At 39.0% G+C, this 19542-nt stretch overlaps 1 protein-coding gene across 1 annotated transcript; it reads right to left on the reverse strand.

The window, feature by feature from the left end:
- Nucleotides 1-2276: 2276 nt before the first annotated feature.
- On the reverse strand, nucleotides 2277-11873 carry LOC124265876 (cytochrome P450 2C28-like). The gene is made up of 6 exons (XM_046700731.1): nucleotides 11673-11873; nucleotides 5515-5727; nucleotides 5214-5328; nucleotides 4820-5051; nucleotides 3242-3295; nucleotides 2277-2487 (listed from the first exon to the last, which is right to left on the reverse strand). Exons 1-6 carry the CDS (start codon nucleotides 11760-11762, stop codon nucleotides 2277-2279), a joined length of 915 nt encoding a protein of 304 aa, XP_046556687.1. The 5' UTR covers nucleotides 11763-11873.
- Between the last annotated feature and the right edge of the window lie 7669 nt (nucleotides 11874-19542).

Here is a 19542-nt window from a genome sequence, read left to right on the forward strand (position 1 = left end):
TGCATATACGCAAACAGGACACAGTGTTTTTTTCTAAATATATGTCGACCATCCCCATCTTTCCATGAAACACTGAATATTGTTTGTTAATTTATAGTTGCAGCTGTCTTTCGATCGTATGCATGTTCTTACTACGTCAGGAATTATTGAAATCATCCAGAAAAAGCGATCCATCAAAACCTCAGTGGCCCTATGAACGCTCATTCTAAGACGTTGGGCAGATAGAATGCTGCCTTGAGAGACTCCCTGATCTCTTGACTGAAATGGTTTCCTGTTTGAGACAAAATCCTAAAAGTATCAGCACTCCTGATTCTTTAGGGTTTCGGGAGATGATCGTAAACTGACAAAAACAAGTTCAAACTATACTGATGAGCAAAAGAAACTTTCTCTTGCAAATGTTTACTGCAGGCTTGACGTCACAAGCAACAAAAGCCAGGTCGTCTCACTCAGGATCCATGAGCTTCCTATATCAATGTCATAGCAAGGTTACTTGACACGCTCTCTCCAACACATACACACGTCTGCCACAACTAATTTGACGATCGTGTATAATCTGTAGCCGGCTGGGGATACATATTATACGTGCAGGCCAGGCCAAATGTTTTGCATGCATAATATTTTCTAATATTCACGTTTGTAAAATGCACTTGTTTGATAAGTAAATACTCTTCGAATAAAAGGAAACGCACAGGCCAAAAATAAGGAAATGTATTATACGTATTTACTTTTGTACGTAAGTCGATTAAGCTTGAACATGGATGAAGAAAATTCGACACACGGATGAACATATGGATATGTCATTGTCAGCAATCACTCACTGCAAATGTGTGGACACAAGGGGGCGTTCAGGTCAGTACCTGGTGACACCACCGCTTGCAGCCACCACTGCTCGACACCGCCTTGGAATGCATTGCACAAGTCGTCGGATGTTTGCTCATGGAATTATTAGCCATTCCGCTCACAACGTGTTGGCAGGTTCTGCAGTGTTTGGGGACGATGGTGACGCTCGTCCCATAGATGCACGATCGGTTTCAGATCAGGCGATTGGGAAAGCCAGGGAAGGACATTAACGTTTGCATTGGCATGCCATACACCTGTTACACGAGCTGTGTGGGGTCGAGCGTTGTCTTGTTGAAAAGTGGGAGGAGGTGAGGCCATAGGATTTGGTTGACATACGCTCTCTCTCAATAGCGGGGTGCAAATGGCTCACAAAAATATTGAAAATTAAATTAAGTTGTATTTGAGTGAAATCATTTATTTTGCCAAGGTAACATATTGGGCTGCTTAAAACCATCGGGAGTTCAACAAGAATTTAAAAGCTTTTGAAAATATAACAAGCTAACGAGATAGGTACACTCTTATGTGGTAACACTGATATGTTCGTTATAACAAGAGATAACCCCCTTAGCCGATAAAAACATGTACACGCACCTAGAAAGCAGTCATTGCGCTCATTAGCAAGCCTGGGAATACATGTTTCTTGAACATTGTAACTGTGTTCTTGCCATGTAGTGTCGTGAAAATATACTTTATGATTGAACATGCACTAATGCTGTGGCACTGTCTGAAACAGAACTAGTGACGTTGTGCAATTTGTATTGTAATTGTAACGGGTAGAAGGGTTTGTTGTTTCATAATCATACAATCCTTTCAAAATGACCCGGATAACCTTTGCTATAAATACAGCTCTCAAAAACTGACACCGACTCTCCTATTTGCATTCACCCTATCGCCAATCATTCGCTGAGACGTGAATAGTTGCGTTCCAGAACAACATCACATCTAATACATCACATGAACGTATAGGAATTACGTCTGTGATATAACAGGCCTACATACCTTCAATATTAGTGATATATTGTGTGTAGGAAAAAAATATTATCTGCGCCCTTCTCTTAATACAGACACAGGTTACGCAGGCTTGTTGCTTGTCTTTCAAGGAATAACATATCACGATCTCATTGACAGTTCCTCAGAAAAAGATGTGGACTGAAACGTCCAGATTAATCACAAAATAAAACATTGACTAAGCATACATATATTAAATCCATTTGGAATTAGTCGAAGTTGATAATATACTTGTCACATGGGTTGATTATGAAGACGTCACATGCATATCCATAACTATAATGATTGCAATTAGTTCCTGTCGAGATACACGTATACAACCTTAGGGGTTAACATGGGGTTTAGGGGTTCAGAATGGCTCACGACAGAAGCTCTAACATGACAAATCTCAAAACATATCTGGGTCTTAAACAGGGACAATGCGACTTTCAATGTCTAGGATTGAACTGCAGCTTGTATGGAGGTGGTTGTAAGATAAATTTAGTCTCGTATGTGTTTGGGTCGGATGAAGGGAAAGACTCCGACGGATCACGAGCTAGATCGCATTTGTGCAGGATCGACGTCAGTCCAAGAAATATCCTAACTCGGGCCAGCTTCTCACCGATACAAGAACGCTTTCCGACACCAAACGTCAACAGCCTGCAAAGTAATACAAATTATGTGCATTTTTATACTGCCTACAAAATGTAATGATTTGAATGTACTTGTGATTGAGGTATATATTTATAGTCCCATGCCGTTGTATCCGAACGAAACATCTAATCACAATGAACATTTATATCATGTATGAACAGCACGTGATACACGCATCAGTCAATGTGTGCGCTTTAAGGGGTATTCATAATCGTAATGCAACCGAACTGAACAAACGCTTGAGCCTGTCTCAAAGATAGTCTCCCCATGACCAGACAAAATAGCAAAGTGTGGGTACAATTTGTTTTTGAGGTATCCCAAGTTGTCCGAATAATTGCAAATTAAACAGTGTAATTTCTCGATGGTAGCCTGTATAATGACATCTCTACAATACGAGTAATATATATTATGCCACCGATGACAATGCCTGAACACATCGTGCCAAGGGTGTCACCGATTCTGTTCGACGGGAAGCTCCCAATAAATCTTCTGACACATCTTCAATACTGCATTTCTCGGAGGAAAAGAATGTACGCCAGATACACCAACACCGACTAGCAGGTATGGCATGATGAAGCTTTTTAGGAGGCAAAACCAAGGATAACCAAACGCAAGGTATTCAACAGCTATGAAATATATTTAAGTTTTATTTCACAAGTATGTATTCAACGTATTGGACCTGTTTGTGTATAAGCTTTCATTTTCCCCCAGCTGAAAATCCCAAATAGGGTTATATGCAGGCTGACTTATGCAAATTTACCTCTGACGCTTTTCATTCTCCGGTGGCAGAAGGTCGCCATTATCGTCCAAGAATCTGGTTGGATCAAACGTGAAGGGATTCTCCCAAAATGATTCGTCGTGGTGTACACGCCATACATTGTAAATAACCTTCATAAAAGAAAGATTCTAGTCATTGTTAACCATGCATTATGTCCTAATGTCAGAGAATACAAGTGTACTACAAAACCCTTGGATACCGTTATGACGACAGATAACTTTTCAATGAATCTGTTCTGTTAATAAAGTGAGGGATGTTCAATATACAGTTGTTACATCTATTGTTATTCTATATCTTCAATAAGATAAATAGTTCTACAGTGTAACAAGGATGTCAGATTTGCCTTAGTCGTTGAAAGTCAGATAGATTTCGTTAGATGATTGGCCCACTATCCTTCATGTCCTTTACCATGGAAAGTGATACTCATGAATCGGCCTCTGTCCTACATAGACATTCACAGACTTGACAAGACATTTTCTAATCAAACGTCCAATATCATTTGGGTTTAATTTTATTTCATTGTTTTCCTAGTAAACTGAGTACAGAGGCAGAGAATACATAAACTGGACAGAGTGAGTGAATTCAAATTTAACGTCACCTCGGCCATTTAGTGACGAGAAAGATTTTCCATACACAATAAATATACGTTGTTAAATAACCAGTCATCGAAGGACTGTAAAATAACTAGAGTATCACAGATGGTGTTTGAAACTAGCATGTAAATCACGTAAGGTCACCAGCAACTGAAGGAAGGTCACCATACTAGGGTCCATGGGGACTAAGAGTGTTTTTGCTACCTGCATGGACTCAGCTGGATTTACAACATCCCTTCAGCAGCTGGCGATTGTAGGAAAATTCTAAATAACAAAAATACTACTTTTAAAAATCTGGTAAGTTCAAATTTGACTTTGAAAGTTTTGGGACCCTCTCATAGGTGCATAAAATGGAACCCATATACTATCACATGGGATATATTTAGTGGTCGAAATGGTGTTTAGTTGAAAAATTTCGTAATATATCATTCCTGTACCCATTACCTCCTAAATAGCTGCAATACCTATGAATCTGTAAAATTGGTTGTTGCGTGATCATCCATCTATGTACTATTAGAATAGATTCAAGTGTACAATGTAGAAATAACTGGCAATGACTTCGAACAATAATTTTGAGGGGAACAACCTAGAATGGTGGATGGAGTCAAAGGAATTGTTTCAGTAGGCACAGATTCAGTTGATCCAGCATTACTTATATTTGAACTGTGTACAGAGCAGTTGCATGAACCACAAGGGACAGTATTTGGTACAGAAGGTGGTTTCAGTATACTTGTAGGAACGTCTGCCGGTGTCTTGTTTACTGATGGAGAAACATTGCTTGACAATTCTAGCAGCAAAAGACACTTTCTTTTTTACTCTGAATCTTTTTGACACGTTCAGGAATATATGGTGTTGGTAATGTAAACAAAAAAAGAAGTGATAATGTTTTCACCTTGATAGGCAGTAAACTCTTAAGCTCTGTAGCTACTTCGAATACGTACCCTTGTGCCCTTGGGGATGCTGTAACCTGTATAGCTGCAGTCTCGGGTAGTGTCCAGCTGCACCGACAGGAGTGTAATAGCGATATATTTCTAATTCCACAGCCTTACTGTAGGGCATTTTGTTCCGGTCCTCAAAACCAGGAAGTCGGTCCTTTCCAACCACTCTCTGGATCTCCTCCTCGATCTTCTTCTGGACCTCAGGGAAGTTTACCATTGCAGCTAGGGCATTGTACATGGTTGGTTTTGTTGTGATAACACCTATCCACATAATAGAAAATCGTGATTTAGTTTGGGACCTGGCATCTGTGAAGTGATTATTATTTACATTTTCTTGGGAAAATTACAAAACTATGTCTGTACAGACAGAGATGTGTGACTCAGAAGGTCGTCATACTACATAGTTTATTTTTACAGTATTACCTGCAAGCACCGAATCCACCAGAACACCTTTTATATTTTCCGTTGATATCAATCCCTCCGCATGCTCTTGTAAAAGCAAAGTGTAGAGACAGTTGGGCGTCGTATCCTTGGATTCCTTCAAAATTATATTCAATCTGTTACACCACATTTGCAATCAGGGTTGCCTGCTTTCCTTATTATACTACAATATTCGTGACATTTGTTTAAAGTACATGCAGTACCATTAGTTCTACAGCGTCATTCAGACGTGTTTAACTTAACATTAATTCGACATTTCTAAGTATTAGTTTGTATACATTACCTGTATTATTTTGTCAACAGTTTCGGTAAAATAGTGGTAACCATCCTTCATGGACTGACAAGCGTTTCTGATTTGCGGTATCAGCGTCACACTCAACGGGACATTGTCAATGAGAAACTGGTTCTTCTGGAGTAAAAGGACATCAAAGGCATCTGAAATTTTCTGACAAATCTCCAGTGTCTTATGGCCAGGTTGAAATCTTTGCCCACAAACCTGAAATGAAATATACTAGCTGTGAATTGACACACGTGAGTGTGTGAGTGAGTGAGTGAGTATTTAGAGTCACATCGGCAATATTTCAGCCATACCGTGACTAAACAGGATATATATGGATAATAAATAAGTTTATTCCTTAAAACCTGTCACATCGGCAGTATTTCAGCGATATCAAGATATATTAATAATAATTATAGGTAAAGTATAAAAGTCCTGTCAACGAAGGACAGTATAAAACTTGCATGCAAATAAAAACATATACTATAATGCAGGACAACACACAAAAAAAATAACGGGCTATAGATCACCAGCAACTGAAGTGAGTGAGTTAATAGTTAACGTCACATCGGCAATATTTCAGCCATATCGTGACGAGAACATTTTACATTGAAATGGAATATGTGTATATTATAAAACCTGTCATCGAAGGACAGAATATCACAATTAGATTTAAAACTAGTGTGGAAGGTTAAAACTAATAGCACTATTAGGACAATACAATATAAACACAGGCTATAGATCGCCAACAACTGAAGGTAGACCACCACACTAGGGATTATAATGATCACACAGGATTTCCTGTCAGTTAAAAACTTGGATATGAACTGAGGCATATGGCCTCGTAATCCAAAATCATGTAAATCGAAATGCACACTGAATATTAGTTATTAAATTATTTGATTCCAAGTACCATGTTAGTCTACCATTGACCATGCGTTTCATGGTGTTGCTTGTTAACGATATTGGTCTGTAAGTCGAAGGATCAGTATGATCCCAACCAGATTTTGGTATTGGAACAACAATTGCTTCACGCCATGATGGTGGAAAGTGCCCAGATGTCCAGATATCATCAAATATGAATAGAAGATTTTCGAAATATGGTTCTGATAAGTGTTTCAGAAGCAGATAGTGGATGTTATCAGAACCTGTAGCAGTATCATGAGCTTGCCAAAGGGCAGCATGGAGCTCATGAACAGTAATTATTTTGTTGTAATCTTACCCATTTTCTGAATTGAAATTAATAGCTTTCTTTTCCTGTTCTTTTTTTAAAATATATTTGGAATTGAGGTACATAATTTTGAAGAGGAATAATGTTTAGCGAAAGTTGCACAAAGTTTGTTAGCAATATCCGATTTATTAGTCAATAATTTGTTGTCGTCTTTGAGATTTAGAATGCTAGATTTAGAATGCCATCGAGTGTCAACAAGGACGAAGTTACAGCGGAAGCCAGGCTGTAACACCTGCCATATTCCAGTAAATAAAGACATGAATAGCTATGATATCCAAAAGAACACGTGCCAGACTGGTTCGGCTCATGACCCATTTCTCAAGAAACACGTACAGAATTCAGGGGTCGATACCACCAGATTGGCCCATGAGCCACCGCCTTATGCCATGGGTCTCTAGGCAAATATTATACTGGCTATAGAATAAGCACAATATTCAGTGTCAACATACAATTTAAGCATAATAATGTCAACATCAACATTTCCATGCTCAGGGCATGGCGTGACCAGCCGATTGATAGAATCTACTTCCCATCTAGGCGAAGTAAGGGTCGAAGTAGTGTGTTGGGCAAACGAAACACGGTTCCAGTCTCCTACTGCCCTCAACCACCAGATTCCCGTCCTCCACCGACATAGGGGCGCAACCTACGGCAAACAGGTTGCCCAAGTCGGTCGCCTATTACGACCAGCATTGGGGTGCTGTGGACCTATTCGACCCGGGTCCACACGGGGGCGAAGAGCTATTAGCGTTACCCAGCACCCACCACGAGGAGGTTGCTCTTTACGGGTACCATATTACTTGGAAAAGACGCATAGATCATACAAATATGAAGTGGACCATGCACAGGGCATGACATGACCAGCCGATTGATAGAACCGGGCCCATGGGCGATAACTCTCCTTTTGAAATGATGTAAGCGACGGTCCAAGTTTTCGCTTCCGGTCTTGTTCCCGTCTCAATGTGCGCTGCGACAACTTTCGACATGTAAAGACTGAGCCAAGCGTACGCGTTGCATGCTGCACCTTCGCATTCGTCACCACTCGCCCCTTTCCGTAAACTCCTCGTCCCCGTCTCGATGCTTGTTATGTGCGAAAATACGACAAACCAATTAGAACGCGCGTAACGAAGGCGGTGCTTTGATAAAAATAATCCCGAATACTAAAATCGTTTATGACATATGTCATTGTTTAAAATATTTATCATCATGTTGAAAGTACAAGGAATGTAGGTAATATAATCGTTTTGGCTCATGTGTAGTTTTTAGTAAAGACATTGCCATGGAAGGTGAGAGATTCAAATCCACGCACGTGCGTTTGTTTACATAACGGCTCTCATGGGTGCAATATTGAGTGTATTTCTGACGATCTTGAGGGCTTGTTGTGCAGAGTGTATGTGCGCTTCGAAATTTTTTAGGAAATGTAGTTATAAATGGCTACGAGTTTCAAAACAATTATATTATATCTGTATGTAACTAATCAACTTTAATCTTTAACATTGAGCATATATTTCACATATCTCTGGGAATATTTTTTTGGTCATTCATATATTTTCAGCGAATTCATTTAAAATTCAACTTGGGGTATGACAGCAAGGTTACACGAATGTTCAGTGTGAGAAATGTTTAAAGTCTTTTTTGAGTATGTGCTTTGGGATTTGATTTAGCTGAATTTTTAAAACTCTTATTTGTATATGCAATAAAACAAATCCCATTTGTGTCTGATAAACACTATGTAGAAATTTAAATGGAAATATAAGGTGAACAGCTGGTAATAATTACGTTAGAATATGTCTTTAACAAATATGTTTTATTTCTCCTTCTTTTAGTTGTATCAAAGACCTTAATTCCTTAAAATGAATAAGTAAAAACCAAAACAGCAATACAATGTACGGGTGCTTCGGTGATTTTAAGTACCAGTGGAATCAAACAGGAATAGAGTTATCGTTCTTGTGTAAAGTAGTTCTGATGTTCATGCGCTAATATGAAAACCTTCCAGAGGGGCACGAGTCTCTGTTCGGCTTGTCCCGGAATAACTTTCGTTGACAAACGGTCGCACACTACGAAATACCTTTAGCTGACACATGTGTTGCGGTGATTGTTAGTTTAGAACAGCATCGTTTGTGGAATCTCCAAGTGCAATACGAATTGACACGATTGGAGATAACGGGGAAAACGCCATGAAAAATCGGAACATATACATTGTCACGGCATTTCCTACGTCAGAACACGAGGAAGTTTAAGTCTATGGTAACTTGGCATCGATGAAATAGTGAAAACTGACTTTATAGATAGGTTTTTACGTTATTTTCAACGATAATTCCTTAACTATCAACTAACTATTAACCTAAAAATAGTTCTCATACTATCACTGACCTCACTGTAATAAAATCGGAGATACGTCTACATGTGCAGCCAAGGCAGCCGGAAGGCCTTTATCGCCGATATATAATTATTATACATCCCTGACTTGATTGATAATTGAAAAAATACCCCGCAGAATGTAACAGGTGGATAATATTATAAATGTTAACTTTTGATCAGCAGTTCTTCGCGCATCTGATTTCGGTTAGTTTTAAAAATTTCTGACACAATCGTTTTATGTTGACAATATATTTTCCCTGACAGACCATCTACTATCTAGCTGTAGCGTTTTATCCCGATTTTCATTCAACAGTTCTCAAAGACAGCTGCATCATTATGCCTTTTTGTTAAGAATTAACATACCAAAGTAAATGTGTTTAATATCAAATATTGTTATGATGACATAAATTTGAATATAACCCCATACGTATTCCATGTAGATATGTTTATGGATTTATTTATATGTGTACATATATAACACGTAATGCGTATGTGTTATGACTGCTAAAAGGTCATGTATGTGTAATGTAATATTGAAGTACACATGCGCCATCATGCACAAATATCAGATAAAATTACAACACTGTACAATGCAGATATCTATTTATGCAAAGGGGAAGAAAGGCTGACTTCATTGATTTATTTGTGTGAGAATTTGAAAAACAATAAGTTTTGCAAGGAAACAAAAAGCTAGGTCTAAAATATAGAACATGAGCTTCTGAGCAATATGAGTGTTATAATCATATAAATATAGTGAAGGCAAACTGCCTGTAGACACTGCATGCCAGCAATATGTAAACCATTTGATGTTTACAACACTTAACAGTATCATTTATTATAAAGACTGACATTTATAATTAGTATGGAAATAATTTTGTTTATATATTTGTGATGACAACTTGAAGTTGGAAAGTACCCTTGTATATTTACTTAACTAGTACAGCTTTTTCTGTGTCTGAAATTTTTTTTTTTTCTTCTATTAAAATTTTTAAATATCATCTTAATATATATACTTAATTTATCATAATTACAATGCAGTGATTGTAGAAATTTGCAACATATATCCACCATTCACCCATACAATCATTCTATACTTCATACACCATAAACCCCTACAGATAACAATCAGTTGTTGGCGATCTATAGCCCAATTTTACATTGTATTGTCCAGAAATAATTTTCTACTTTTAAAGATATATGCTAGCTAGTTTTAACTCAATCTGTGATAATCTAGTGGTTTTATTGTCCTTCGTTGACAGGGTTTTATATATTATATGTATGTATTATAAATTTAGAACTAGTTTTAGTCACGATATGGCTGAAATATTGCCGATGTGACTTTAAATCTTAACTCACTCACTCACTCACCCACAGATAACAAAAACGGTACATTTCAGCTATGTCCATTGTATATTAATATCGTATTTGAACATAACATTATGATATGTAGGCGATAAATGACATTATTTGCCGCGACTGTTTATTACGTGAACATTGTTTTCTCTTCTCTAAGCTATAGCTGCTAAATATTTGTGTTGTCAAAAATCCCAATATATTCAGGCCGTCGAAATTCACACGTTGCATACAAGACCTTCACATTTCGTGTACCGCCGATATCACCGATGCATCATGGAATCGCCGAACAAATATATATACACTTGATATATCATCGTTCAAGGGAAAAGGACCCGTGAAGATCCGGGGTAGAATAGGTCTTCAGCAACCCATGCTTGCCACAAAAGGCGACTATGCTTGTCGTAAGAGGCGACTAACGGGATCGGGTGGTCAGGCTCGCTGACTTGGTTGACACATATCATCGGTTCCCAATTGCGCAGATCGATGCTCATGCTGTTGATCACTGGATTGTCTAGTCCAGATTCGATTATTTACAGACCGCTGCCATATAGCTGGAATATTGCTGAGTGCGGCGTAAAACTGAACTCACTCACTCACTCACTCAAGGGAAAAGATATGATGCCCATGCACCAGCTATGAACGTTACCGGTGAAGGTGAAGGCTATACTGGTTAACCGTCTCTATGTAACACGTACGCATACGACATGTGTTGTCAGTTTAAGGTTGGATCGATCGGATCAGCGCACCTAGCGGATAAGTGACGGGAAGATAAACTGAAAAAGATCACCTATTCTACCACCCGTCTAGGTGAAGTAAGGGTCGAAGTGGTGTATTGGGCAAAGGAGTGCTATTCCTAGATCATTGCACTCAACCACCAGAATCCCGTCCTTCTACGACTCAGGGGCGCAACCCACGGCAAACAGGTTGCCCAATTTGGTCGCCTTTTACGACCAGCAATGGGGTGCTGAGGACCTATTCTGCCCACACGGGGGAAAAAGCTATAAGCGTTACCCAGAACACACCACGAGGAGGCTGCTCATCACGTGTGCCTATACTATGAATTGACACGGGTCAATGTTACGGTCATTTATGAAAAGATATGTTGCTGAAGTGACGCCAGCTTTGCAGCACATTGACACACAATCCGTTATTAGTATCAACAAGTAAAAGAGACAATGTTTCCTATCTGAAGATACTTCAGAAGAAGGCAACAACTTACCAAAACCAATATCACGTTGCTGACATATTGATTCAGGTCATCCCACGGGTCAAAAGAGACTCCATTTCGTTCTCTGCACCTGTTTATCATTTCTTGTATTTCTGCTTGGGCAAGATGCTCAACATTTTTCAGAGCAGTTCCAAATTGTTTTATTCCTCGAAAGGTCAGTTTTCTCAGGTATTGCTGTGTGTCACTAGCCGTCTGGAAAATCAAATGATCCGGAAGCAAATACTCGCTAAAGCATGAATTAACCTTTGCACTGAAGATGTCAGCATATGCAGGAGATAAAAGGAGATCTCTGATGGTATGGAACTGGTCCAGAATGAGTGCTGGCGTCAATAGGAAATGGACGGTGAATATGGCATCGTATTGCGAACCCAATCACGTTAGATCGTTGAGCATTGTAGCTTCCTTTATGTCTAAGAAATTGCCCAGTATTGGTAGTGGTTTTTGACCAGGAGGCATCTTGCTATACTTCCGTTTCCACTGATAAATGTAGGCGATAAACAGCACAACGGCTGCCCCCAGTATAATCTCAGTCAACATCCTGTTACAACGTCACAGATGTCTAAAACAGAAAGAGGAAATATATCCATGACGGACATATATGTTTCCGAATACATGACAACTGGAAATGAACTAATTCCACCATCAATGCACATAACCTGCTTATGGAGCTGGCAGGAGACATTCCAGTTTTAAAACTACAATGAACAGCAAATGTCCAAACATGTTGACCCTGATAGCATGAAAATATAATCAGTAAAACGTTTCACAGTACCACTTGTTTCAGAGGTTAGGAGGCTTGTTTAAAATATCAAACATTATAAGGTCGGTGATCAGTCATTATTCCATGAGATAAATAACAAATTGTATGACAATTTGACTGTTGGGAGTCATATACATACATATACAATACACACAAATAGTTACCTGTCCTTGTCTTCGTTCGTGACAACCAGCAAGAATAAACGTCGTTTAATTGCTTTGTGCTACGATATTTGGTCAAGGTTGATGCAGATTGTGGGACGTTATGTGTTAACACGACTGCATAGTGACCCTATTTATTACCTCAGAGCTGGTTGGGAGATGGAGGACTGTAACCTAATTCTGACAGCGGCTCGTAATGTTATCTTGAATTAATGTTCTTGAAGTTGCACTGCGGTACTATTTGAGCTATAAAATGTCTTGTTGACAAAAAAAGCCTAGCAACTATAAATATAGCAAAGTTTTTCTTTAAAAGTAGTTTTCTATTATATTTTGATACGGCTATAACACATTACACAATGTATAAAAGAACTACGGTATCACTCCCATATTCATTTCGAATTACATAATTAAAAGGCAGTAGACATTAGTAAAAGATCATTTAAACGTCAAACCTTTAAGAAGCTATCCTTAAAGTGACTGAGATATCCACACAGTCAAGAAATACATGTCTGACTGATTCTCTCTTCACAGAAGAGAGGATGAAGAGGTTTCTGTGCGTTAATGTTTGATTTGTCAATTCATTGCTGTAAACTACACACACAGTGAGGGTTGAGAATTGTGAAAGATTAAATGACCATTACTTGGTTATTAATGTGACCACTAATAGATTGGAACTTTGGTGTTTGAATGTATCATAAATCAAAGCGACAAGACCATTTCCTAATAATAAGCAATAGTTTGTTTTAAACATATGGTTACAAGTGGTGTTCATCGATAGTATCGATGTTTACATCGTCAACTACGCGATACGAGTGCATCGATACTAAACACATTTCGGCAATACATCAGGATATCTATATCGCGAGGGTCCATGATACATCGATATATCGCCACAAGAGACGATATATCCCGACATGGGAGTACTGCATTAGGAATAGGAAAGCTGAAGTGAGGTGAAATTGGGTTTAAAGTCGTGCTTGAGAATATTTCTCTCATATGACGACGCGATGCGTGTGTATGTGTATGTGTATGTGCGGCTGTTTGTACTAGCTCAGACTTAAGCTGGTTTTATAGTGCTAGCCCACTGAGATACCATGCCACAGTGAAGCATGAATACCCCACACAGACACATTATACTGACTCCGAGCCGACCAGTCCTTGTTGTACCCATTAATGCCGAGCGCCAGGCAGGTATGACGCGGTCGAGGATGGAACCCACGATCTTCCGCTCTCCGGGCGGACGCTCTAATCACTACACCACGAAGGCGGTCGAATAGGAAAGGAGTCTCTGAAATTCTTCTAAATTTTAAAAACAAATTGAACTTTAAAGGAATTTGTTTGTGTCTGTTATCTTTGTTACATGAACAAAGGAGTTGGTGTATAAGTCAAAGAGTGTGAACATTTTACAAACTCTGTGTACTGTATAATACTTGTCTTCGAGTAATTAAAATATGCAGATATGTTTTAGTTGTTTGACAAATAACACCTTTTATTAACACCTAATGAACGATGTCTTAGCTTTGTTAAGAAAGAGAACAAAGGGAAAATAAAATTTAGCAAGCAGACTTAAGAGTTTTTTCAGTGATTCTGCATTCTGATATAAATTACATTGAGTTCTTTATGAAAGCATTGGTGTAGAAACACAACTTCCCAAGGGAAACTTCACTTTCAAACTTATATATATTAAATCAAGGCATACTGAATATGTTTCACTGTACTTTCGTAAGCATTAAATGCTAAAACCTTATTAGATTAACAGCTTTTAAGTGTGTGTGAATGTAACATAAGTTCTGCTGTATAACAAATAAAGTGTCAGTCATACCATATCTGTTCTGTTATTAGAAATTGTAAAGTATCGGTTTACGTATCGCATCACCACCATTGTATCGTGATGATAATCGTCTCGCAGGTCCTTGCCAATACTTTCATGATATATTGTCTCGCCTCATTAAACTGGTATCGGGATATATCGTCTCGCCACTTAGGCCACGATACACAGCTCTAATGGTTACTATATCTCAAGCTATCTGTCATCTAAACTGGCAACCTAGCAACTGAAAAATAAATTGTTGAAAGACAGATACTTTCACTTTAACGTAACCAAACCAAATTCAATGCCCAACCTCCCCAGAATACAAATCCGTGTTATGACTGCTGTTGTTTTGCTCGTGATTTTCTAAAAAAAAGACAAACACATGATTTGCGTGTTTAGAAATTGCACATGCACAAACGGTTTAAAGATCGTTCAGTTCACATGTAAGAGATGAGGTATTAAAAATACCACAAAAGAAAGGCCCAGTTTTACACAAGAACGGCATGAGAGGGTAATAGAAATGGTGCACATGGCGGCACCACAGGCCCATGTTGCAGTAACATTGAACTGCCCCCGTAATACTGTGGACAACTTGGTCCAACAATTCAGAATAAAAGGTAGGACAACAGACAGGCCAAGAACAGGCAGACCAAGGGTGACCGCGCCCCCTGAAGATAGCTACCTACGCACCTTGTGTCTGCGTAACAGATACTTGTCTGTCACGTCATCGAAGTCGAATGCTTTCGGGTCGTGTGCTCAGCAGGCAGACAGTGGCAAGACGACTAAGGGCAGTCGGTCTCAGAACTTGTAGACCCTACAGAGGCCCGCTGGAGGCCAATGAACATCGTCTAAGACTGAGATGTACAAGAGTGAGTGATGTGTTGGGGACGTCTTAATTGACAGCGTTATCACTTCACCGACGAGAGCATGTTCAGATTTCATGCTGATGGCAGACAACGTGGATATCGTCGCAGAAGAGAACGTACTGTCCGTCGTTGCGTGCAAGAGGTTGTAGCCTTTGGGTGTAGGAGTACCATGGTATGTGAAGGCATTTGTGATGACGAGAGGACGTCATTGGTCATCATTGATGGTAACTTGAATGCCGTACGCTACAGAGATGAGGTCATACGACATTCCATTCCTTCGTCAACACCAACAAGATATCATGTTCCATCACGACAATGCCAGACCTCACACTGGTTACGTCTTGCAAAACTTCCTTAACATCCACAACGTTCATGCGTTACCCTGTCTTGCTCGCTTCCCAGACCGTTTTCCCGTAGAGCACATTTAGGATATCATAGACTGGCAAATTCCGCCAACAACCTCCCAACACACAGGTTTAACTCACTGCGGCCCTCCATGAAGAATGGCGACGCTTCCCACGACACGTCATCAGGCGACTGACGAATTCAGTGCGTAGCAGAGTGGTTGCCTGAACTCAAGCCAATGGAGGCCACACACGCAACTAAGGTGACACATAATAGCACGTATGGTCACGTTGTGCCGAGCTGACCATTTGGACAGGTACTGAAAACCTGTGTTGTGTACCCCACATGGTCATGTCCAGCCATATTTATTTCATTGTATATTGTATTTTATAACTGTTTACACACGCATTTAGCACATATTGACGTTTCAAATACAGTTCATTATGGTCACTTTTGTTTTGCTGTTGTTTCGCTATGGAGCTTCAAATTGGCTGCCAAGTTTCTTTTGGACGTTTGTCTTACAGCTTTAAATCTATGTGCAAGAATGTTGACGCGCGCAGTTAGCCTTGGCCTCAATTACGTTGTTTGTAACGAGCGTTAAGTGAGCTGAGTGATCTGGATAAAGTGCATATGCAACAAAAACAAGTATTCTGATATCAGTGTCCCAGGTTGACACGCTCTCTCCACCACATACACACGTGTACCACAACTACCGGTGGCGACCTTGTATATTCTGTAGCCGGCTGGAGATACATATTAAACGTGCAGGCCAGGCTGAATGATTTGCATGCATAATATTTCATAATGTTCCCCTTTGTAAAATGCACTTGTTTGTTAAATAAGGAAACTCACAGGCCAAAACTAAGGATATGTATTTAACATATTTACATAATATGTACATAAGTCGATTGAGCTTTAACATAGATGAAGAAAATTCGATACAAGGATGAACATATTGATGTGTCATTGTCAGCATTAATTCAGGTCACTCACCAAACAGTGTGAAAGCAAACTTTAGGAACGCAGGATACACATGAAACAAAATGACATGAAGTGACAAATACTTTCAAATCCTCTGACAGTTCAATCATTAAACACATGTGTCGTCTATTTAAGAAGGAAACATGGTTTCATAGTTTTCAAACTACTATATTTAAACCAGTAACGAACATTTTAGGGAACGTCATGTCTTCAGAAACATTGTCTTGTCCTCAAATAGATTTAAAACTGGTCAAATTTCATGATATTGAAAACTGAAAACAATCATATAAAGATTTAAGAAACATGTTTGGGAGCTATTGTTTTTGGCAAACTAAACATCGATATTATATTATCTTCATAAATCGTAATTGTTTAAAGGCAGAAAAGTAAACTATTCTCAAGTCTACTTATTATCATGCAATCTTTTTTGGGTATAAATTTCAAATAATGATACTGTAATTATTATCATGAGACTAGCAACGAAACTTCTGGAATCAATAGGACTGTAGCTCAATTCTAATGCAATCGAAGCGACAGAAATATCCGTTACTTGGATAAGTCTGTCTTATCAAATACAGAGTGACATTACTTTGTAAACGTGACTAATAACTAGACAGTAAATGATGGTGTCCATTTTATATTTTGAAATGAAATGTACGTTACATCGTTACTTCCTGTTTCAGATGGCTCTCAATTTTAAGTCTTTGGTCATTGCATACATCCTCTTTGACTTCTCAGATGGGATAGGAGTCACATGATATTTGCAAAATAGTATAAGAACTTCACAAGCTATGTAGTTTCGAATCCCCGCGTAACGAACATTTCAGTAACGGAGATTACATACTCTGGCAAATCAAGCAGTAAGTTATAATTAACCACACACAAGCTTTGAATATTGTTTTTCTTTTTCCCATCTGGCATACTTCATGTACTAAATGTAACGTAAACCACGTGAAAAAAGAGCATAGTTCCCTAATTTGGCGGCGGAAACGGACATTTTACTCTTATTTCTACGCATGTAATATTTTCTATGCATTGCAGTAGTATGCTATGAAGAGAGATATTCTAAGCCCCAATTAATGACAAAAAGCTTTGGCGGTGACAGCATTTGTACCCCGTTATTGAGAACGAGTGTGTAGCGATTTGATGTAAGATTTTCTTCAACCACCACTAGCTCTGATCTATTCGTGTAGGACATGGATCCCCAACATGACGCTTTCTCCATCAAATCTGTTCACCTGTCGAACGCAGTTCGGCGCAAAGCGTTCGTGTCAACGTCGTTACACACGTTGTCTCCCATCCCGTCGTTGCAGGAGGAAACGCGATTCGTTGTTGCACCATTGGACACGTCGTTGTCGGTGTAGTCGCGTCAGGACAGGTCCAACTTTCGGTCAATATGCTCGAATTCTCACTTCTCTTAGACGATTTCTGGTGGTTTGGTCGGAAATTTTTCGAAGACCTGGCACATGTTATGCAGTGTCCGTTGCTGCAGCGACTCGCTGACGTAGGTGAAACACCCGGATGAATCGGTCCTGAGCAGGAGTCATTCTTGGTCTCCCACTTCTGGGACCATCTTTGGCCGAACTGAAGCCATATGAAGCCAGGGTATTATCGATGCCATAATCGAGATATGGTGCTGTGGTGGACGTTGAAGTGTCTTGCAACGGTAGACTGGGACTCCCCTGCTTCCAAACGTTCAATGGCGATATTACAGTCAGTAGCATTCAATCTTGGCATTTTAAAATTTTCGTTTAGGTCGTAAATTTCGCAATGAAGTGATGAATTTGCTATCCTTTTATAGTCAATGTATTTTCTCATGTTTCCGGCACATTGCACGTGCACTACGTTGATTACCTTTTTTCTGAATGCACTTTTCATGTATTGTTTACATTTTTTTTATAACAAACGTTTACAAACATATCTTGGAATACGTTTGCGCGCAATAGACAACAACCACGACATGATTAGGGGGTTTTAAATATAGGAATTGTCTAAATGACGATTGCTGTCAAAATAGATAGAAATAAACTGATGAAAACGTGCGTGCGTTTCTTTTTTTTGAAGAGTGTATATGCAATATATCGTCTGAATGTTTTTATATGCCATATTTTGAACAATTCAAATCTTCATGTAGTCATTAAAATAAAGATAATCTTTTATTAACTTTTAGGTGTGGAGCTGGGCCCTTATTCTCGGAACGTTCGTAACCCTACGAATTCTTAACTTTGATCGTAGCCAATGTGTTAAGTATGGGCTTAAGAAGTTCGTAGGGCTACGAACGTTTCGAGAATAGCTAGCCTGGTTATTAATAATACGAACATAAAATGACCTTGCGAGAAAATAACCTATCTCGATTATCTGACGAAACAGAAAACCTTAGGTGTAACAGCGAGTAAAGTTTTCGGGGGACACCAAATATTGTCTTTACACATTGTACCCATGTGGCGAATCACGCTTATTCAAGTCTGGAGTTTATACCTGAAGTGAAACTACTCATGTAGTACACAGACATATCATTACTTAGAGATGACCAGTGCAGGTAGGGTCCACGCAGGTAGCAAATGTACTGTAAGTCCCCATGGTCCCTAGTATGGTGATCTACCTTCAGTTGTTGGCGATCTACAGCATTTATTGTATTGTCATTTATAGTTAAAATATTTTAGATTTAATTATTAGTTTTAAATTTATATCTGTGATAATCTAGTTGTTTTACTGTCCTTTGCAGACAAGTAACTAAATTCAGGAAATTTGTTTTTATTCATTTATGAATTTACAACTTTCTTAGTCACGATATTGCGGAAATACTGCCGATGCGGCTTTAAAACTTTAACTCACTCACTAGAAATGATCATATCCGTGAAGATCCGAGAACTGATCTTCTGCAACCCATGCTTGTCATATGAGTAGAATAACGGGATCGCGTAGTCAGGCTCGC

The sequence above is a fragment of the Haliotis rubra genome, unplaced genomic scaffold (genome assembly GCF_003918875.1).
Source record: "Haliotis rubra isolate DU_JTF1 unplaced genomic scaffold, ASM391887v1 Scf10, whole genome shotgun sequence".
Lineage (NCBI taxonomy): Eukaryota > Metazoa > Mollusca > Gastropoda > Lepetellida > Haliotidae > Haliotis > Haliotis rubra.

Bases quoted from the DNA above. Each gene is read 5' to 3' on its own strand.
- LOC124265876 (XM_046700731.1), bottom strand. From the start codon at position 11,762: ATGATAAACAGGTGCAGAGAACGAAATGGAGTCTCTTTTGACCCGTGG. The intron at 5,329-5,514 runs GTAATGTATACA...ATAATTTTGAAG, and splicing joins CTGTTGACAAAATAATACAG to GAATCCAAGGATACGACGCC. The intron at 3,296-4,819 runs GTTACAGCATCC...TGATCCAACCAG, and splicing joins CCGAGACTGCAGCTATACAG to ATTCTTGGACGATAATGGCG.